Raw genomic sequence first — 23,293 nt, forward strand, 5'->3', positions numbered from 1 at the left:
ACATTGTTCTCCAACTCTATCTAGGATCTCCTGCACCGATCCCCATCCAAGTGGTTGATGGTGGTCTCATGGTCATATAAGCTGAGGATCACATGGTCTACCAGTCCCTTGGACTAATTGTTTCCATGCATCTTGTATTTTCTACGTTCTTCTTTGCTGTAGATGAGGAGGGGCCGTTGTTGCATCTAGGTGGCTTCTTGCAAGCTTTTAAGATTACAGGTGCTATTCACCAAAGTAGGATGTAGAACAATATTTTTGTGTAGTATATTCTGCCAGTTGAGCTTTATTTCCCCTGCGACCATGGTCCTGAGCCCAGAGATTGAACTACTCGCTCCTCCAGGTAGCTGGGTGTGGCCAAGAAGCCACCACAACCTTGTCCCTTGTCAGCTCTGCTATATACCTGGATGTTCTTACTGTTCATACAAATATGCATGTAGAAACATTGTCTGCTAACCCTAGACATGGTCATGGGCACACTACGCACCCCCTAGACATACCTGATTGTTCAGCCTGTCCACCCATCCATCCACCCATAGATCAGTGCTTGCCATCACTGACAATGCAGTACTCTATGTGCCAGAAACTATTTTTCTAGATATTTACAGGATTGCCACAGTTGAACTATGAGAGATTAAATTATTTGGCACCTGAATATTTTTCAGTTTTCAGAATGTGCCTCATAAGTTGCAACTATTCGTATCAATACTTAATATCAGTTTCCGTTAATGAAAAATTGCTTATTGACCAACTGGGAATAAATCCTGTAGGATTAGCCAGACTTCAGGCAGTAGACAGAAAAGAGGTTCTTAAGCAGCACTGATGAATTTTGGTTATGTCATAGTTATGCTTTGCTTAATGGAAGTTTAATATGTTCCTTAACTTGACCTTAACATTTAGCAGGCACCCCTTTCTACTTCATTTACATTCTCAGCATAGTAGCCTTCCTCTACTTTTTCTACAAGACTTGGGCTACTGATCCAGGCTACACGAAGTCTTCTGAAGAAGAAAGGAACATGGTGAGCTTCTTCGTAATGTTCTTTATGTATTTTAAGTATGAGGGTTTATAAACTTCAGAAGGTCAGGAACCATATTGGGTTTTGTCACAGCTGCATCAAATGTAGGATAATTAAATCAAAAATGAGATTTCTCCACTGTTACACTTTTCGTTTATTTATACAAAGTTTGTAAAAAAAATAAAATAAAATAACTTTTATCTTTTATTAAGGTAATACCCTACCAAGAGTAATTTCTGCTATTGGATATATTGGTCTTCTTTATTATAACATTTAAATAATGGTCATTTAGCTTAAATTTCCCCCATTTAATATATGGAGGTTTGAACTAGACCAGGGGGAAGTCCTTTTTCTTATTGACTGAGAGGATGACCTAAGCTGTGAAGTTGTTAGATGACATGGTTAGTTTTCCATTGCTCATGAATCCTTAGAAGTTGGGGAAAGTATCATCCTCTTTGTTACCTAAAGCCAGTGTGCCTGGGGGAAGGAAGAGGATTAACCCTTGGAGCATCAGTTTTGATATATGCTGGTGTTTTTTCTTTCTTTTTCAGTTGGTATATGTGTGTATTTCTTTTCTCTAGCAGACTGGGAGGTGATTGCCACTCACAGAAAGGGTGGTGGTTTAATTTTTATGCATTCTAATTTATTGTCTGTGGTTGAAGGTGTGGCCTTGAAAACTCACATTATTTCAAGCTTAGAGTGTTTTGGTGACAAGTATTCTCAATTGCTTTTCTAGCTACCTCAGTTTGGAGAGAGAGCTGTGAGAATGGTATAGAACCATGCATAATACATTACCCAACAGAATGCAACTGTAAGGTCAAATTTCATGTCTTTCAGAATATCATCTCCCTTGCAGAGACAGGCTGTTTGGACTTCAGAACATTTTGTACATCATGTCTTGTGAGTGAGTCTTTTCTGTATTACTTTCAATTTCCACAGTAAAAGTAAATTCTCTTTTTTTTTACCCCCTCCAGCCTCACCAGCATGTTTTTTGATCAGTGCCATTATTGTTGCAATGAGGAGCTCTGGTAGCATAGTGGCTAAGGCACTTGACTGCTAACCAGAAGGCTGGAGGTTCAAACCCACCAGCCACTCCCCGGAAGGAAGATGGGGCAATCTACTTCTGTAGTGATACTGCCTTGGAAACCCAAGAAGGGGTCGCTATGAGTCGGGTCCGACTCGACGGCACATAACAACAACAACAACAATGGCTAATGATCATGAGCATCTCTTCATGTGTTTGTTAGCTATCTGAAGGTCTGTTCATGTTCTTTACCCATTTTTTAATTGAATCGTTTGTCCTTTTATTGTTGAGGTGTTGAAATCTCTGTAAATTTTAGGTAAGACCTTTGTCAAATAAGTCATTGCCAAATTTTTTTTTCTAGTCTCTGGGTTCTCTTTTTACCCTTTTAGAGAAGTCTTTTGATGAGTATATTTAGATTTTAGGAGGTCCCAGTTATCTAGTTTGTCTTCTGCTATTTGTGTATTTTTAGTTGTATTTATTATAACATTAAATAATGGTCATTTAGCTTAAAATTTCCCTCCGTGTAATACATAGAGGGTAGCCAGTCTACTTATATCATAAATTAGGGCTCTTAGCTGTGTCCCTGTGTTTGCTTCCATGAACTTTATAGTTTTAGGTTTTACATTTTGTTCTGAAATTCTTTTTTTTTTTTTTAACTTTTTATTGTGGTTTGGGTGAAAGTTTACAGAGCGCATTGGTTTTTCATTCAACAATTTGTACACATTTTGTTCTTGACATCAGTTGCAGTCCCCACAATGTAACAACACTCTTCCCACTTCCTCCTTGTGTTTACCATTTCCATTTGTCTTTCTTTCCTGCCCCTTCCTACATTCTGAGCTTTATTCCTGGGCAAATGCTGCCCTTTTGATCTCATTGTTGTTGTTGTTATGTGCCATCGAGTTGGACCTGACTCATAGCGACCCCTCCTTGGGTTTCCGAGGCAGTATCGCTACAGAAGTAGATTGCCCCATCTTCCTTCCGAGGAGTGGCTGGTGGGTTTGAACCGCCAGCCTTCTGGTTAGCAGTCAAGTGCCTTCGGCACTATGCTACCAGAGCTCCTATAGTTGATTGTTGATCTCATATAGTTGATTATTCTAAGCAGTGTGTACCTCCCTGTGTTACTGTTTACCTTATAGGCCTGTCTATCATCTGGCCAAAAGTTAAGTCATGGGGGTGAGTTCAGTTCCAGGCTTGAAGAGTGTCTAAGGGCAATAGTCTTGGAGGTTCTACCAGTCTATATCCATCCAGTAAGCCTGATCTTATTTATGAGTTTGAGTTTTGTTCCACATTTTTCTCCCTAAAAGCAAATTCTTAATAATATTGTACACGTAAGCATTTGTCAAATCTCCATGGTGTATTTGTACGTTTTTGTTTCTATCAGGTTCTAATTTTGAAATACTGGTAGAACAATTTTCTGCCTTGAACATGTGAAATAATAATGTTTGTAACCTTTTAAAGTTGCCTGTGGTTAACTCTCTTTATGAATTATCCATAGTGTGTTTTGTTTGGTTTTTACTGTCGTGAAGCATGTATTGGAAGTAACTTCAAATCAGTGGCTCATGATGACCCTAGAAACCATTTAGTAAACTGCTCACTTTGCAATTGATGAATCAAAGCCTACAGGAAGGAAGTTACTTTCCCAAGTTATTGGCAGAGCCAGAACTGGAACTCGCATTCCCTTTTTCCTAGTCCAGTGCTCCTTCTACTGTAAGGTACTCCCTCATTTCCCCTTACTGTGGCTGTGTTCTGGAATGCAGATCTCCCTTGGCAATGGCCCAATGAAAGTAGACATATGGAAATAAATAGTCAGAAAGCATTCCAGAGCCTGTATGTGAGTTGATGGTCTAATTGGCATGATTCGTGCTACTCTCTTCATACCTTAGGATTAAAATTTTGCTTGTGATTTATTACCACTTTGAAACATGGGATTTTTCTTAGGCCTCTCTTAATTGCCCATTTAGATACGGAAGCCATTAAGGTCCCACCATTGCCATGTATGCAACTCCTGTGTGGCTCGATATGATCAACACTGCCTGTGGACTGGACGGTGCATAGGTGAGAGCCTTAATGTTTCATTTTCCACTATGAAATTAAGCATATGTTTAGTTATATGTGTGATTCATAGGAAAAGAGGAATGGCATCCAAGGGGTCTGTTTTGTAGTAGCTCTTCCTGGTCAGAGAATCATCTCTGTGGTATGAGACTTTTGGGAAATTGATTGTCGAGGTTGATGATAATAATTATCATTATTTGTGTAGTGTTTTAGAGTTTATAAGGCACTTTCACCTATCATATCCCATTTGATCATCATAGTGCACATGTGAGGTTGGTATTATTGTCTCCATTTTAGAGCTGAAAAAGTGTAAAAGGTGAAATTATTTGCTTGAGGTCACCCTTAAGTAAGTAGCAATCTTCCACTCCAAATGCCATGCTTTTCCCATATTTTAGGACTTGTCTCTCTTATTCAGCTTCTACACTTGGTAGGGCTAAACTAGAGATGGCAGAGATCTGGGCATTGCCTTTGACCTAGGGAGGAACATTCCTTTTCCTGATCAGCAGCCCTGGATTTCCTCTGAACTATCATAAAAGAAGGAGCTCTGGTAGCATAGTGGCTAAAAGCACTTGACTGCTAACCAAAAGGCTGGCGGTTCAAACCCACCAACCAATCCTCGGAAGGAAGGTTGGGCAATCCTACTTCTGTAGTGATACTGCCTCGGAAACCCAAGGAGGGGTCGCTATGAGTCGGGGCCGACTCGACGGCACATAACAACAACAACACAACATCATAAAAGAAGCCATGAAAAACTGCAAAGAAGATATGGTAACGAGTCCTCAGGAGAGAATCTACTGTTATAATCTGATGAACGGGGTGTCTCGGTTCAATCAAGTTTCCTTGGTGGATGTTGATGTTCTCTATTGCTTCTGGGAAACAGGTAGATAGATAATTCCTGGGGTGCCAAGCTTTATGGGCTCCATCCCATCATAAAGATTAGATGGTTGGCATTATGCTGGGCAGCTCTGACTGGCAGTAGAAAGACAAAATAAGTTTATACATTGTTACCACACTGCAGTTAAGACAGTGTTTTCTCAGGCATCATCTTGTTTGGGTCCCACAGTTCTGTCAAATAGACAGAAGTGGTATTATCCTCATAGTAAAGTAAGACAGTGGATCAGAGAAGCTGGAATTTACTGAAAGTCACACAACTAGTAACCCTTAAATTTGTGTCTCCTAATCCAATAATATTGCTCCTTCTGCTGGGCTTTCCTGCCTCAGGGGAAGCTGGGAACATGATGTGACATCTGAGGAGCTTTTGTGTCATTAGCATGAGATCCTTCCATGGCCAACATCTAGGTGGCAGTACGTATCAGAGTAGGTGTGCAAGAGGAGGGTTTGGCTGCCTGGCACCCTTACCCATTTCTCTCTTCTGTAGATCCTTCTCAGCCTTCATTACCCCTCTTTCGCTACATCCAGTCTCCTGCAACATCACTAGTTCCTTAGCTTCATTTTCTCTGATTCCCTAATGAAGTCAGTATTTGTTGTTCAGAGATTGTACATGGAAGGAAAGAAGGAATGGTTTGATTTACCCCAAATCCTGCCTTCCCCTCTCATTCCAACCCAATGTAGACCAGCCTGGAGCTGTTTTGCTTTATAAAGTTTGTTCTCTTGTTAAAAGTGCCTTCTTTAAGGTAAATAATGAATAAATATGAGTTACTTCCATGAGCATGGACATTTGACTATGACATATCAGAACTGTTTTTTTGTTTTGTTTTGTTTAATAGTATTTAAAAAGCAAAGCAACAGCCCTATTTCTGTTTTACTTGGTGAAAGCTTTTGACAGGAAAATGGTTAATATGGTATTGATATGGAAAACCATTGTAGGAAATACTAAGTGTGTTTTTTTCTTTTTGATTTAGGCTTTGGCAACCATCACTATTACATATTCTTTTTATTTTTCCTTTCTGTCGTGTGTGACTGGATTATATATGACTCTTTTGTCTGTAAGTATAATTTTTCTTAGAACAAGTACATGGACCCACACCCACCATTGTTTTTCCTTGTAAACCTTTGTATATCACATTCTGGCCAGGTGACTGTAAACCATGCCCCTAAAAAAAAAAAAAAAAAAAAATGAAGCAGATGACTCTAACACTCTCTCAGCATTGGGAAGCTGCAAGAAATGCTAGAAGAGGTTAGTTTTCACTACTTTGGAAGAGATGTACTCTAAAACTGATAAATGTGAGAAGTGGTCAAAGGTTGAAATTCATTTAAAATAAGTGCAGGTTGTTCCCCAGTGAAGAAAAGGAAAATCAGTTGCTCCAGTTACAAAGCAAGAAAATGGTAAGCAATTAAAACAGGAAACAGAAAAGGTCATGATTGGGGGTTGGAAGTTACAGTAATTAAGGAACTAAGCATTGAAAGCATGTGCCATGTGATAAATATCAAGTCACAACTTAGAGAAGAATTGATGGGAAAGTCATAACAATTATTGAAAGGTTGGAAATAATAACTTAGAAGAAAACATTAGACTACATATTCTCTGCTCCTGAGAAGGGAAAAGAAATTTTCAGTGGAAAGAGAGTCCAGGGGTTTCATATAAGGAATGACAGCCAGCTGTTCTGAGGCAGCTGTGATCAACTGAGGAGGGCAGAGTTTAAACTGAAGCAAGAAGGATTTTGATTAGTATTTAAGAATTGCATGCCTACATACTTCAGAGCTTAGAATGGGTTTCCTAGCTAGAAAAATCTGTAGCACTTGAGTTTATTATTTGTTCAAACTTTATTTGGTTGTTGTTACTGTAGTTATTTGCCCTCAAGTCAATTCCAACTCATGACAATCCCTTGTGTGCAGAGTAGAACTGTGCTCTGTAGAGTTTTCAAGGCTGTGACCTTTCAGAAGCACATCGACAAGCCTGTTTTCCAAGGTACCTCTGAGTGGGTTTGAACTGCTAGCCTGTGAGCTAGTAGTCAGGCACTTAACCATTTACGCCACCTTAAGACACCTAATTTGTTTGCAAACCCACTGCCATCAGGTCGATTCCAACTCATAGTAACCCTGTAGGACATAGTAGAACTGCCCCCATAGGGTTTCAAAGGCTATATGTCTTTATGGAAGCAGACTGCCTTATCTGTCTCCTGTGAAGTGACTGGTGGGTTCCAACTGACAACCGTTTGGTTAGTGCCCGAATGCCTTAACCACTACTCCACCAGAGTGCCTTCTTTCTTTCTTTCTTTATTTTAAAGGCTTTGGGAGAATTTGGTTTTAGAGACAGAGGCTTCATTTCTAATCTGTTTCCATTTGCCCTCCTATTATATTCATGCTCGAGTCTTAGACTTGTGCCAGTAAAGTACTAGTTTGTTTTGAGCTAAAATCTATAGTAATTCAGGAAGATGTTAGAATATTTTTGTTTCTCCCTTAGCGTCCCAAGACCAACAAATCTCCTTCCTTCCTTCTCCCTTTTTCTCCTCCTCCTCTGTCTCTCTGATTCTCTTTAGTTTAAATTTTGTTTCGTTTTTAAGAGAAATTTCCTCTTACACTGGTCTCCCAGACTCCCACTTCCCCTCCCAAGAAACATCCAGTATTACAAGTTTTGTTTTGGTTTTGATTTCATTTTTAGGAATTGTTATTTAACGTGTATGTGAAATGGGTTCTTTTTGACCCTGCCATAGACATGAAGAGGGCTTCAGCCCTTGTCAGCCCCTTTCCTACCTGAGGTCTTAGGTCTCTGATCATTTGGGAATGCTTTTGTAGATGAATATAACTGTCTCCATCACAAATGGGTCAAATAGTAACAAGGTTGTGACCCCAGAGGTCAGTTCTTGGTGAACACCACCAGTAATCTGAGCATTAGAATTTTTAAACCTTTTAGATTATGCCCTGTGGTTTAAGAAATAAAAGATTTTTGACCGTTCTTCTGTTGAAAGAGCTGTCCTTTTAAGTCCTGACAGTCAGGCATATTCCTGGAAAACCTTTTTAAGTTGGTCTGTGGACAAACTTAACTTGTCTCTTGGACTCGATCCTAGGGGAGTGGAGCCAGACTCTACACCACTCTTGTGTCTCCTCTCTTCTCTCTCTTCACTAAAAATAGTCACCTTGTTGGGTGTCTGTGGCCAGCATAAAACCGTATTGATAAGGACAGAAGAAGTTTTTCATCACATTCAGCCTTTCCAAGTTGCTATTTTATTACATACATTGATTCTTCTCTCCTTTTCATATTTTTTCTCTGACCTGAATCAATTTTTATATTATGTTTTGTTTCTGAGAAGCAGTCTTACCTTACATCCACTTACAACTGTGTAGACTACCTGGACATATTTTGTTAGTTTCATTCCATTTGTGTTCTAACAATTTATCTTTACACTGAGTGAGGCCATAGTTAGCACTGTTTCACAGACAGGACAAACAAACTTGTGCTCCTTTTTGTCTACTGAGTTCTCACTATCATCCCACCTCCTTTGTTTATCATTAATACTCCTGTTGCTATGGCCCTGCTGTACACCTTCCTCCTTATGTGCTATAATAGCATCTCCTGGCTCTGAACAGCCTCTGTCCGTTTCATCTTTTATGCAGTCTGTTTTCAGGGCGCATAGTAAGCTAAACTGAGAAAGGGTCAGCATCCTACAAGTTACAGAGCGAATGAGTTTATATCAGGGTCAGGAAGAACTTCATAACTGTCAGAGCTATCTAAAAATGAAAAGGTTGACTTAGAACAGTACTGAGTTCCTTGGCATTAGCCAGTGACCGCCTGATAGGAATGCATTAGAGTAAGGTAAAATGGTACATTGCATAGATTATGCACACGAGCACTTGCAACTGTATCTTTGCTATTAAATCTGTCGGTCCTATAAAAACTTCAGTTTGAGGTCATGCCATGTTACCAGAAAAATTACCACAAGGAAGCAGTAGAAACCCATAGGCGGAAAGAAAGTAGATATGCTTGCCCACTCAACAGCTGTTTCCTCCACCTGCTGTTGGAAATGATACTCTCTTTTGTGATATCAGGTGCATGGGCTGCATCTTTCTTTGCTGTCCTAATGAGAAGCTCTGGAGAGAGTGTAATTTGCCTTAACTTGTTACCTTCATTGTCACTCTAGGATGACTGCTCTGAGAATGGTGCTTCCAGCATATGTTCATGAAAGATGGCTGGGAATCAAATGAGACTCAAAAAGAAACTAGAATTTTAGGACTAAAATAGAGATTTGATGGTAAAGTCATGGACTCATTTTGTTCCTGTCCCAGGAGCTCTTAAGTGTTGTTTTCAAGAAATGTCTGAAGCTATTTATCAAATAATCAAAGGCATTTATGAAACTTCATGGTGCAAATCTACAGAATTCTCATTTCAAAAGGAATCCACCACTTATGCATGGTCATAATGCCTGTAAAAGTCATTTGATTTCTATAACCTGGAATGTGTTTCTGTTGCTTCTACCTGCATTTCTCTTTATTGCTGCTCTCAGCTGCATGGGTGAGGACTCAATGTCATGAAGGCCATAAGTGATTCCTCTTTTAGCTGGTATGTAGATGTTCTTGGGGAGAAACTGAGCTGTGAACATGCTCTTACTCTGCCTTCTTTGTCTGGGGGTGTCTGTCTCACAAAGTCTGTAGCCTGGCTTTCTCCCTGTGCAGGATCAGTTCTGGTGCTGATGCAGAAGTACACTGTGCCAGGCTCCCTGCACACTGTTGGGTTGTGCTAGGAGCTGTGATATACCAACAATATCTAGGTGCTTAATGGGTTTCTTGTGCTCACAGCAATGGCTTGTTGATCTGAATCTTCAACAGAGTTTCTATTCAGTCCTGTAATACACCCATAACTTGATGCAACATGGATAAGGGGGAGGTTATTTTAGGAAAGGGCTTTTATTTCAGATTTTCAAACTGATCTTATAGTTCATATTTCTATTGCCTAAATAAGGAAAACCTTAACATACAGGCAGAGTATTTTATTAAACACAGTCATTTTCAGCTTTCAGGTCCTTGAGCTATTAACTTCTTGCCAGTACATTTTTATGCTGAATCTGCTAATTCTAGTGACGGTTTTATGGAACATTTTCACTTTTATTCCTTCACGATCAACTACAGATACAGCATTATCATAGCCTGAATTAGCACCAGTGCACCATTTCCTCATCTTTGGTAGTTGAGCTATCATTTGGAAGATAAAATCCTAGACTTGAGTTCTCACAGGTGCTGCCATGTCTTATTTTCTGTTCTTTCTGAATAGTACTGCAATGATTTTAACCTTCTGGAGAATGATCACTAGTTTGTTATCTTTTTTTACAATGGATTTCTTTTTTGTGAATTCACAGATTGGTCCAATCATTGCACCACAACGTTCAAACAAGATGGATTATGGACCTACCTCAATCAGATTGTGGCCTGTTCACCTTGGGTTTTGTATATCTTCATGCTGGCCGTTTTCCACTTCTCATGGTCAACATTTTTGTTATTTAATCAGCTGTTTCAGGTATTTAACAGTCTTATTTTGCCTTTGAGTAAAATTTCTAGTAAACTATAGAGTGAGGTAGAAAGACTTAGAATTCAAGTCAGAAGTCTTAGATTCTAGCTCCATTTCTGCCATTTCCTCTGTGAGCCTATGCATGCCTTTTGACCACTCTTGAATTCCTGTTTCCTTGTCTGTAAAGTGTGGGTAATAATGCCTATTTCTGACAAATACACTGGAAGAGATCCCTATTTGTGCCCATTCCAAAGAAAAGTGACCAAAAGTGCAGAAATTATCAGACACTGTTATTAATATCACATGCAAGTAAAATTTTGCAGAAGATAATTCAAAAACGATGATAGCAGTGCATCAACAGTGAACTGCCAGAAGTTTAAGCCAATTCAGAAGAGGACATGAAATGAGGGATATCATTGCTAATGTTGGATCTTGGCTGAAAGCAGAGAATACCAGAAAGATGTTTACTTGTGTTTTATTGACTATGCAAAGGCATTTGACTATGTGGATCATACTATGGGATAGCATTGCGAAGAATGGGAATCCCAGAACACTTAATTGTACTAATGAGGAACCTGTTCATAGACTAAGAGACAGTCATTCAAGCAGAACAAGGGGATACTGCATGGTTTCAAATGAGGAAAGGTGTGTGTCAGGATTGTATCCTTTCATAATACTCATTCAGTCTGTATGCTGAGAAAATACTCTGAGAAGCTAGACTATATGAAGAAGAACAGGCATTAGGATTGGAGGAAGATTCATTAACAACCTGCAGTATGCACATGACACAACCTTGCTTGCTGAAAGAGAGCTTTATTTAACAAAAACAAGATGTATTCTACTTTTACTCAAAAGTAACCGTGTTAGTTATGTTTGTGTATCAACTTGCTGGGACTGGTTGAGTGGCTGGCCAGCTGGTGGTAGTTATTCCCCATGATGAGACTGGCAGTCAACTCCATGGTGAGATCTACCACAAGCAGCTGAGTAGCTGCCTTTGGGATGTGGTCTGCTTCCTGTATATAAGAAGAAGCCTTGGGGATGGTCTCTAGCCTACGGCATGCTTGGATCCTGCATGTAGCCATGTCGTTGCTCAGCAACCTGCTATGCTCTGCTGACCTTGGGACGTACAATGGACTTAAGTTAATGGCCTGCTGTGTGGTTTGGTAACATTGGGACTGTGCCTTTTTACTTGTCAGCCTTGGGGCTTCTCAGCCTCAGCAGCCAGCAGCTGAGTGAAGAAATGCCTCTAGCTCCAGTGGGCTAGGAGCAGGAGGCAGAGCTGGACCCCAAGGCTGAAGGGCTTTCACCTAGCCCATAGAGCCTGGCACTTTGAACTTGGACTTAAAGCCTCCAAATTGTAAGAATAAACTCCTGTTTGTTAAGACCATCCCATTTGTGGTATACTCTTGTCAGATTGGTACTAGGTAACCAGAACAGTAACAAATTCCAAAAATGAGAAAAATTGGTAAAGAAAGGGATTGACTTAATTATATTTGACTGATCTGAGGTCTCTAAACACTCATCCTAATCTCCTCTCCTTCTAACATTGACAGACAGGCAGTGAGAATGGATGTTAGCATCAGTGCTGATAAGTGTCATTAATAAAGCCTAATATGTATGTGTGCCTTACATTTTCCCAAGCACATTCACAGCTATTTCTTCATGAACATTTGAGGTTTAATCAGTGCCAAAGTACTGTTTCTGTGTCATAAATGAGAAACCCAAGCCTAGTAAATGTTAAATGCCGTAGGGCTAGTAAGAGATGGAGTTAAAAGTAGAACCTAAGACCAGAACATCAATCTAATTCTCTTTCTTCTATTTGGACCCTTAGAACAAGTCCAAGTATATAAGACTCTAAGATGCTTAATTTTTAAAGAAAACTTAATATAAGTTAATATACTTAGACAAAATATATACTTTTTCTAAGGCAGAAAAATTAAAAGGTGTGGATAATAACTAAAGGATTCAGAGCAGAGTTGTTTTCTGACTTATCTTTAATTTACAAAACAGTCTAGTTATTTGAAAGTTTTCATTTCTTAAGTGTCATGATTTTGACTGTAGCAAGTCAAGTGTAGACTGATAGTGGACTTTGTTCTCACTAACTGAGGTGTCAGCCCCAGCTCTGCCACTTTCTGACTATGTACCCTTGGATCATTGACTGCGCCTCTCTTAATCGCCACACTAAGTATTTTAAATACACTATCTCTAGTCTTTAAAACAGTCTGTTCAGGACAATGTGGATGACCTCTGTTTTACAGATAAGGAACTTAGTGCTTGAGTTGTATTCAGGATTAAATGAGATAACTCACTGAATGGTAGTGGTTTTTAGTGACTTGGGAGCTTATAAGTTACTGTTAATTCTTATCCTTGCCCAGATTTATGGCTTTAAATGTTCTTCGCTTAAGATTGTTAGGTATTTCGTTTGGCCCTTTTCAAAGAGATAATAGGAGGACCAAACAAACTGAAATATTTGTACAGATACTGACTTTAAATTGTTTTATTTACCTAAACGTTGCAAGCTAAATGAGAATCTAACCATGGCCATAAGCCACGGCTTGAATTAATAAAGCAATTACTTCATGACTCTCATGTACAGTGCTTTCTTGAAGCTTAATAAAATCACACACACACACACACACACAATGCTCAGCCACTAGATTTACGGAGAAGAGTACAGTTTATAGCTGCTGACTCTTTGCCCTGGCTATGATTTTTGGTTAGAAGGCTCAGTGGTATTGTCTTTGATGCAGCACTAAATATCTTCCAGTGTCTTGTTTCCTAATGCCCTGGCAAGAGTGATGGAGCCATAAGGTAGTGGTGTTTTTATGTACCTTCCAATCTTCTCTTACAGATTGCTTTTCTTGGCTTGACCTCCCATGAGAGAACCAGCCTGATGAAACAGAGCAGGCATATGAAACAGACCTTGTCCCTCAGGAGGACACCATACAAGTAAGTGAGATACACTCAACAGTAAGCCCTGTGGAAGATCTTAGCCTAGCCACTGGATTTCCAACCTAGTGACCAGCCCCACCCATGGCCATGCTGCTCTTCTCTAAATTGCCATCTGGCAGGATTACTCAAACCCTTCTTTCTAGTAAACTTGAGTGACAGGTGGGGCAGGTGGTAGGGTCATTACCAGATAATACTCTGTGGTCAAGAGCCCCATGGTGGTAAGAATTTGGAACTTAGTCTCCTGGACTCAGCACAAATGGTTAGTGACTTTGAAGTTTTGCCAAGATGGGGAATCTCTCCAGTCAATCCACATGGTCACAAGGTTGTGTGTTGCTGGCATGAAGTCAAGGTGAGATGATTAAGCATGTGGCTGAGAAAGCCAGCCACACGGTTCTCTGTAGAAAATGTTAGATTGTGTCCTTTGCCAAGATTTTCAACCTTGCTTTCTATCACCAGTAGCTGTTTAAGCCCTAGATTTCACGTGTTCCCCTGTCTCAGAGAGAAGCATGTTTTTCACATTTGGGTATTTTCCTCCCCAGAGCATTATTTGTATAAACCTGTCCTCAGTTGAAAATGAGAGCATTTGTAGGAGGGCCACCATCTTATGACATGAAAGATCAGACTTTGAAGCTTATCTCCCTGCCACATTTATCAAGGTTGTGGAGACCATGGGTGCTACTGAGGTGACCCAGAGCCCTCTAGGGATTTGAGCACTTACCGCATATCTCTTGAGCCGTCTATTTTAAAGCATACTCATGGTACAAGATGAAACTGTTAGGCTGTTAGGCAAGGAAATCAGAGCCTGAGATATGACTACAGTGTGTATTTGGAGGGGAGAGAAATGAACTTTATTTGAAAGAGACGGCTAAAGTGATGGGAAGTGGGGAGTAGCATAAGGCTTACAGTGGTTGTTTCACATCAACAGTGATAAAGTCTCTTTCTTAGTGGTTTGAAAAAAGGAATACATATTTATTCCACATTTAGAGGGGGTTTAAGGAAAAATCCATCTTGCTGATTGTAGTTGTCTAGGCCTAAGATGATCAAAGTCTGAATTAGGACAATGGGAATGGAAGGAAACAGTGACCAATCCAGTGTGGGAGGCACCCAGGGTGAAGGGATGATAAAAAGCCTAATTAAATTGCTGGGAAGAAGCAGAAATGGAAGTAGGCTTCGGTTTTAGGGTCTCTTAATAAGCACAGGAACTATGTCTGATTCCTGCAGGATCTTCAGAGGACATTGCACATTGCAGCTTCTCAGTGACCATTTATGGTTTGAATGAATGTCAAGAGCTAAACAGGAAATATAGTGAAACATGTTCTCTTCTTTTCTTGGCAGCCTTGGATTTACTCAGAACCTTGCAGATTTCTTTCAGTGTGGCTGCTTTGGCTTGGTGAAGCCCTGTATGGTAGATTGGACATCACAGTACACCATGGTCTTTCATCCAGCTAAAGAGAAAGTTCTTCGTTCAGTTTGAAGAAAAGTACCCAAACGCTCACTCTGACTTGTTTTTGTTTATAACGATGCCTTGTGGTCCAAAAATGAAGTGACTTAAGGTTCCCTTAAGCCCAAAGGAAAACACAGGTGGTTTTAAAAGCCATTTGGGGAAAACAAGTTCTCAAGAAAGGCATTGCACCTTTTTAGATTTGGCAAGATGGATGATGTTGGCACCCATCTAAAAAACGTTTATATTTTTCACCAGAAAATACAAGTTCCTTTTTTTGGAGATGATATTCCCTAATTATGGATAAAATGGAATATTTTCAGATACTGTATTGGCTGTTTCAAAATAGTTCTATTCTTTAAACTTGTAATTTTTGATAAATTATTTGTTATATATCACACAATAAATTTTTTTTTTTTTTGGTAGTTGAGATTTAGTTTCTGACACGTACACTTGCAGAATCTTAAAAACATTTCCACAGGGCATAAAGAAGTTATTCATAGTTCCAGGAATCAGTTGAGATCACTGCTAACACCAATGAGCAAGGTTTAACTTCATCTTTGTCTTACTGAGAAACTAAACATAGGAAGTCTTAAAAGTTAATTGGTCTCAAAATATAAGACTAGAATGACTATAATTGCTAATTTTCCTTTTTCCAGAACAAATACTAAGCCATCCTTAATTTTGAGTCTGTATATATTTATGCCTCTGGACATGTCACATTCCTACTGAGAACCTGGAAGTGAGTTCTCATTGCTCTTAGGGTGAAATCTAAAATTCTCATCAAGACCCTGAATGATGATGTAACCGTGTTTTGTTTACCAGTATCACTCTAGACCACACTTTGTCCTCTAACTGCATTAACCTTACACTTCCTCAAGGATCTAGTCTCCTTTGTTGTGCAGATAAGGAAATTAAAGGCTAACAAAGTTTTACATCTTCTCCAAGGTCACATAGGTATTAAGTGAGGTGGCCACTCTACAGTCACATTTCATAATAGTGCATATATTCCAATGCTTCTAATTGGTATGTAACCTGGAAAACACATTTCACTAATTTTTAAATTATTCCACAAATACTTACTGAGCACCATGCTGGGTTTTGTAGACTGTAAGATATTTAATTAGGCATACTAGTCATGGAGTTTACAGGGTAGAGGGCAAGCTAAGATAAATGAAACTATAGCTTAAAGCGATAGTGGTGGTGGTTATAGGTGCCTAGTTAGTTCCAATTCATGGCAATCCTGTGTACAACAGAATGAAACACTGCCTGGTCCTGTGCTGTCCTGTGCCATTTGCCCAGTGTAATATGTCGTTTGATTTCTTGACTATTGCTTCCATGAGTGTTGATTGTGGATCCAAACAAAATGAAATTCTTGACAACTTCAATCTTTTCTCCATTTATCATGATGTTGCTTATTGGCCCAGTTGTATTTTTGTTTTCTTTATGTTGGTTGAGGTGTGATCCATACTGAAGGCTGTAGTCTTTGATCTTCATCAGTAAGTGCTTGGAGTCTTCCTCACTTTCAGCAAGCAATGTTGTGTCATCTGCATAGCAGAGGTTAATGAGTCTTCCTCCAGTCCTGATGCTACATTCTTCTTCATATAGTCTAGTTTCTCAGATTATTTGCTCAGCATACAGGTTGAGTGAGTATGGCAAAAAGTTACAACCCCTGACACATAACTTTTCAGATTTTAAACCGTGCAGTGTCCCTTTGTTCTGTTCAAACAACTGCCTCTTGGTCTATGTACAGTTTCCTCATGAGCACATTTAAGTGTTCTGGGATTCCCATTCTTTGCAGTGTTACACAGTCAAATGCCTTTGCATAGTCAATAAAACACAAGTAAACATCTTTCTGGTATTCTTAGCTTTCAACTTAGATCCATCTGACATCAGTAATGATTTCCCTCATTCCACATCCTCTTCTGGATCTGGCTTAAATTTCTAGCAGTTCTCTGTTGATGTACTGCTGCAACCATTTTTGAAATATCAGCAAAACTTTACTTGTGTATGATATTAATGGTGTTCAGTAATTTCCCCATTCTGTTGGATCACCTTTCTTTGAAACAGGTACAAATATGGATCTCTTTCACAGAGTATAAGATAGGGAATATTAAAAGCCCTAAGAAGGGTGTTGGAGTTTAGAGGCTTTGATGATTAGAGTTGTTTGTGGAAAATACAGCATTGGAAAGTGTCTGTCAGTGACATTTATTCTGGAAATATGAGTTCTCATGGAGAGAACTATATGAGTAAAGACAAAGTCAGGAAAGCCTAAAGTATATTTAGAACCAAGACTGGCTAGGTCTGCAGGATCCTTGAAGGCTGTAGTCTTTGGTTAATAAATTAGAAATGTCGGTTCAGGCCAAGTTATCAGAGGCCTTGAATGTTAGATTAAAGAGCTATTTCTTTGATCTTCTGTCAGTAGAAATAATCTGGCAAAAATTATGTGTAGTCAATATCTCCAATTCCTCATCCCCTTCTTCTTTAACCCCACTGCAGTCAGATTTTCACCCCCGGCACTCCATGGAAACTGCTTTTGTCAAGCACAACAGTATACTTCATGTTGCTAATTTCAGTGGTCATCTAGACACTTCACCTAACTTAACCAGCCAGCAGCATTTCACCCTTTCCTTAATACAATTGTCTTCAGTAAATTATGTGGCCTCTAGAAGGCTTTACTGCAGTTTCCACCTAATCTCACGAGTTACTCCTTCTCAACCTCCTTTGCTGTTTCCCTGCCCTATTGACACAATGATTAAGCACTTGACTGCTAAGTAAAAGTGGGTGGCTCGAAACCACCAGCCACTCTGCAAGAAAAATGACCTGATGATCTCTTCCCATGAAGATTACAGCCTAGATATATGTGCAGCCATGTTCATTGTAGCACTATTCACAGTAGCAAAGAGATGGAAACAACCAAAGTGCCCATCAGCAGATGAATGGATAAGCAAACTATGGTACATAAACACAATGGAATACTATGCAATGATAAAGAATAATGATGAATCTGCAAAATCACACATAATGTGGATGAACTTGAAGGACATTATACTGAATGAAGTAAGTTGATCACAGAAGGACAAATACTGTATGAGTCCACAATTCTAAAAACTCAAGGAAAAGTTTATACATGGAAAGAAACATTTGATGTTACCAGGGGTGGGAAAGGAGGAAAAATTACTAAGTAGGTAAGAGACACATACCAATTTGGATGAAAAGAAAGTATACAAATAACGGGTGACTAGTACAATATCACTAAGGGAAAGGAAGACACAGAGGTGCACAAGAATTAAATAACAAAGGTAAACACTATTACACACAAAATCCTGCATTATCAGTAATAAACATTAATCTACAAGTGGATACATAGGTAGACAGGCAAGATGATTGGGTATGGGTAGTTGAATGGTACTATACCCACGACCATGTATAGGGATAGCAAATGACATTTCTACATATGTATATGTATGTGTTGTAAAAATGTCCATGTATGTAATAGAGCTGACGGGGCAAATTTATGAAAACTTAGCCATAACCGAACAACTTAAGAGAATGGGTAGCTGGGACTGTGAGCTCCATCAGGACTATTGTGGGGGACATCAAAGTGAATTGGCATAACATAGTTCACAAAGACACTGTTCTACATCCTACTTTGGTGAATAGTGACTGGGGTCTTAAGCTTGCAAGTGGCCATCTAAGATGCAACTGTTGGTCAGTTCTCATCCAGAGCAAAGAAGAGTGAAGAAGATCAAAGCTACATGTAAACAAGTAGTCCAAGCGACTGGTTGACCATGTGAACCTCAGCCCCCATGACCCGGACACCAGAACAGTTAGATGGTATCTGGCTACCACTGCCAACCACTCTGAAAGAGAACACAATAAGAGGTCCTGGATAGAGTAGGAGAAAAATGTGGAACAAATCTCAAAATAATGAAAAAGACCAGGCTTACTGGTGTAATAGAGACTGTTGAAACCCCTGAGACTGGCCCTCAATCATCCTTCAGGCCTAGAACTGAACTCACTCCCATGGCTCAACTTCCAGCCAAACAATAGACTTACAAGGTGAAGAGTAATGCCAGGAAGGTACACATACTCCTTAGAACAATCAGATGAAATATCGAAAGGGCAGCATTTGCCCAGTGATAAAGCTCAGAAGGCAGGAATGGATAGGAAAGAAGGACAAAGGGAGGAAGGAGAAGGAGTGCTGTTACATTGGGATTGTAATCGATAGCATGAATCACAATGTGTAAGAAGTGTTGAATGGAAAACCAAATTAAGCTTTCAACCAAATCACACACAAAAAAGTTAATTAAAAAAGATTGCAGCGTAGGAAATCCAATGGGACAGTTATGCTCTGTCAAATAGGGTTACTATGAGTGGGAATCTACTCAATGGCAGAAAACAGCCTTTTAAGGTTGGAATGCCCCAGGGCCCAATCTTCGACCTTGCTGTTCTCTAAACTCACTTCCTCTTCCTTGGTAATCTCATTCAATTGCATGTTGGTATATACCATCTATATGTCAAAACCCCAGATTTTTATCTGGTCCAAACTGCTTTCTCAAACTCCAGACAGTTTCAACATATCCACTTAAGTATCTAATAGACATCTCATACCTAACATGTCCAGAATTGAAATTGAACTTGATTTATACCCACCCTCTCACATACCTTATACAGGATTGAACAGTGTCCCTTAAAATAACCTTCCTGGAACCACAGAATGTGACCTTATTTGGTAATAGGGTCATTTCAGATGTAATTAGTTAGGCTAAAAAAATCATACTGGAATAAGGTGTTTAATCCAATATTACTGGTCTCCTTATAAAAAGGAGAAGAGAAACAGAGACAGGTGGACACAGGGAAGGTAGCCGTGTGATGATGGGGGCAGAGACTGTAGTTATGCAGCCACAACCAAGGAGCTCAGAGCTACCAGAAGCTGGAAGAGGCAAAGAAGGAGCCTCTACTAGGCGCTTCAGAGGCAGCATGGCCCTCTCAGCACCTTAATTTTTGGACATCTAGAGCTATGGAAGAGTAAATTTCTGTTGTTTTAAGCTTCCCAGTTTGTGGTACTTTTTTTTTTTTTTAATAGCAATCTTAGGAAACTAAATAAATAACACAAATTAATAACTCTGACCCAAATCTCAGTAGTTCAACACAATATAAGGTTTATTTTTCCCTCACATCACAGTTCAATTGACTGTTAGCAAGTATCATTCCATGCATTGACCCAAAGCTTCTTTCCAGCGAGTGTGCCATTTTCCAGGGCCTCAGTGTCCACGGGATCTTCTGCATCCAGAGATGTGGAAAGAAAGAAAGGAAACTCTTCCAAGAGGTCTTGGAGGCCAGGCCTCCAATCGCCAAGCGTAGTCACATCTCCCAGTCAACTCTGGGAAATAGCAGAAAGCAGGGTGCCCAGAAGGAAGAGGAGCAACATGAATATTGTTGGGCCACAAGAAGGTTATTTCTTTGTTTTGTTTTTTCCTTTCTAAACTCTTTCTCTCCAGTATATAAAAATCTCTTCCTTTGAATTCTAGCTGAATTTGCATTTAACCTAACCTGTGTTCTTGCCAACTTTATTCACTCAACAAATGTTTATTAAGTATACTATTTGTCAAGCACTGTGAACACAAGCACCGCACATTTTAACTAGGCAAACAGGAATTCAACCTTTCTAGTGGCTAAGACACTTGCCTGCTAACCAGAGGGCTGGCGGTTCAAACCCACCAGCCACTCCTCGGAAGGAAGGTTGGGCAATCCTACTTCCGTAGTGATACTGCCTCGGAAACCCAAGGAGGGGTCACTATGAGTCGGGGCCGACTCGAGGGCACATAACAACATGCAATGAGACAGGTGCTATGTTAGTTATGTACCAGCTGTGGGGGCATAGAGATGGATTAATTCTGCTCGGGTAGTGAGGAAAGATTTTGCAGAGGAGATGGCATTTGATCTGTGACTTGGTTAATACAAGTTCACCAGGCTAAGAAGTGGGATTAGGAGAAAAAATGGGATCTTCCAGGTGTTTTACGGGAGGGGGAAAAAAAAGCATCAGCGAAGGTCTGATAGGGTTGTGAAGGTACTTGGCATCTTTGGAGAGCTTCAGGACATTGAAAAGGTGGCAGAGCGTTTTGTGATCAGCTTCTTACCTAAAGGTTGGCTGTTCAAACCTACCCAGTGGCACTATGGAAGAAAGCCTAGTGAACTGCTTCGTAAAGATTACAACCAAGATGATAAAGCCTGCTGGAACCACTGAGACTATGACCCCTAGCTGCCCTTCAGGTCTGGAATTGAACCCACACCTGTGGCTTCCAGCCAAACAGAAGACAGGCACATGAGTTGAACATTTACCTGAGGTAGATATACTCCTTGGAGAGAACAATCATGGGAGAAAAAAGGGCTGTTAATGCACAGAGAGACAGCTCAGGGGGCAGGAGTGCATGGAGGGATGGACACTGGGAAGAGGTAACTATGGGGAGGAAGTGGGAGGGGAGCTGTTGCATTGTGGTGAATTGTAGCCAATGACATGAGACAAAGTGTATGTGAACTGCTGTATGGAAAGTGAATTTGTAAACTTTCACCCAAATCACAATTACAAAAAAAAAAATTACAACCAAGTAACCCTATGGGATTGATCTGATAGAGCCTGGTGAGGTCCCCGAGACTGTGCCCCTAGTTACCCTTCTGGTCTGGTACTGAAGTCACTGCCATGCCTTCCAGCCAAACAATAGACAGGCATATAGGGTGACTATTTACATCAAGTAGATACACTTCTTAGAACAATTAATCATGGGAGAACAGAAGGGCAGTATTTGCACAGGGAGAGAGTTCAAGCTGCAGGAATTCATAGGAAAGGACACAGGGAAGAGGTAACTACAGGGAGGAAGTGGAAAGAGATCTGTTACATTGTGGAGAATTGCAGTTAATGTCATGAAACAAAATGTGTATGAACTGCTGTATGGAAAATGAATTTGCTCTATAAACTTTCACCCAAATCACAATAAAAAATTAAAAGAAAAACAAAACAAAACAAAAAGAAACCCTATGGGATAGTTCCACTCTATAACACAAGGGGGCAGTATGTATCAGAATTGACTTGGTGATGTGATTTTATTTCAAGTCATTGAGTTGGAGTTAACTGGCAACTTTTTCTTTTTTCAAATCACTGAGTGTAGCTGGAACTTGTGTGGAAGATAATTGTCTAAAGCAAAGTTTAAGGCTGAGGTGAATTTGTGGAAGTTCTTTCTTTTTTTAAAAAAAAATTGTGATTTGGGTGAAAATTTACAGAGCAAATTCACTTTCCATACAGCAGTTCACATATACTTTGTCTCATGACATTGACTACAATTTAACTCAATGCAGCAGCTCCCCTCCCACTTCCTCCCCATAGTTACCTCCTCCCAGTGTCCATCCCCCCATGCACTCCTGCCCCCTGAACTGTCTCCCTGTGCATTAACAGCCCTTTTTTCTCCCATGATTTTTCTCTCCAAGGAGTGTATCTACCTCAAGTAAATGTTCAACTCATATGCCTGGAAGCCACAGGTGTGGGTTCAATTCCAGACCTGAAGGGTAGCGAGGGGCCATAGTCTCAGGGGTTCCACCAGGCTCTATCGGACCAGCAAACCTGGTCCCCCCCCCCTTTTTTTTCTTGAATTTGTGGAAATTCATATGTTACATACCAAAGAATGGGAAGGAGGGAATGTATTGCAACATTTTGGACTCTGAATCAAGGAGGCTTGGGCAATGAAGCAAGGAAAGATGAGGGAGAGCAAAAAGCTGGGAATGATTGGATCAAAATGCTGCAGAGAAGTTTGCATAGTCCTGTGGTTTTTCCACCTATGTCTCACCCTCAACCATAGGATCAAGAGAGTTTATTGCTTTTAAAGTCAGTGTAGAGCCTTGTCCAAGACACGTAAGCATGTAAGCAGCCCTGAGGAAATGCTCGCTTTAAAGAAAGCCTTCTTGGGACTTGGAGTGTTGTGTATGAGAAGCCCTCATTTAGCTGAGTGTTTCATAACTCGAACCAGATTTTCATTTGCTTTCATTTATCCAGAATAATTCAGTATTGCAAGAAGTGCTGTGGTTGTTAAAACAAGAGGCCCAAGAAGATGCAAGTGCTTGAGTCACTCAGAACCTGCTGAGGAGGCAGAGAGAGACTTTCTTAATTGGCTGCATTTCATTTGTGGGCCTGGCAATTTGATGTACCAGAAGTTTTCAGAAAATTGCTAAACTCTAGAGAATTGTCCTAGAATAAAAGCAAATCATCCCCATATAGTTTATAACACAGAAGCAAACTCCACACTTGTCACGTCTGAGTTTTCAAGAAATGTGTAATATTGCCAAACCCACGATAGAACAAAAGAATCGACTCTTCAGCAGATTTAATTAATTCTGATTTTCTTTTTAGGATTTGCTAT

At 40.0% G+C, this 23,293-nt stretch overlaps 1 protein-coding gene across 1 annotated transcript in view; it reads left to right on the forward strand.

Moving 5' to 3' along the window:
• ZDHHC13 (zinc finger DHHC-type palmitoyltransferase 13) overlaps positions 1 to 14,915 on the forward strand; it is a 59,847-nt gene extending 44,932 nt beyond the window's left edge. The window contains exons 11-17 of the mRNA XM_042782800.1: positions 892 to 1,016; positions 1,851 to 1,913; positions 3,999 to 4,092; positions 5,952 to 6,035; positions 10,341 to 10,498; positions 13,341 to 13,438; positions 14,777 to 14,915. Of these exons, the coding sequence (XP_042638734.1) occupies positions 892 to 1,016; positions 1,851 to 1,913; positions 3,999 to 4,092; positions 5,952 to 6,035; positions 10,341 to 10,498; positions 13,341 to 13,438; positions 14,777 to 14,915 (761 nt within the window). The remainder of the gene's footprint in view (positions 1 to 891; positions 1,017 to 1,850; positions 1,914 to 3,998; positions 4,093 to 5,951; positions 6,036 to 10,340; positions 10,499 to 13,340; positions 13,439 to 14,776) is intronic.
• The last annotated feature ends 8,378 nt before the right edge of the window (positions 14,916 to 23,293 follow it).

This window comes from Orycteropus afer, unplaced genomic scaffold, assembly GCF_000298275.1.
Source record: "Orycteropus afer afer isolate SDZICR_OR568_19922 unplaced genomic scaffold, OryAfe1.0 scaffold00014, whole genome shotgun sequence".
NCBI classification, from domain to species: domain Eukaryota; kingdom Metazoa; phylum Chordata; class Mammalia; order Tubulidentata; family Orycteropodidae; genus Orycteropus; species Orycteropus afer.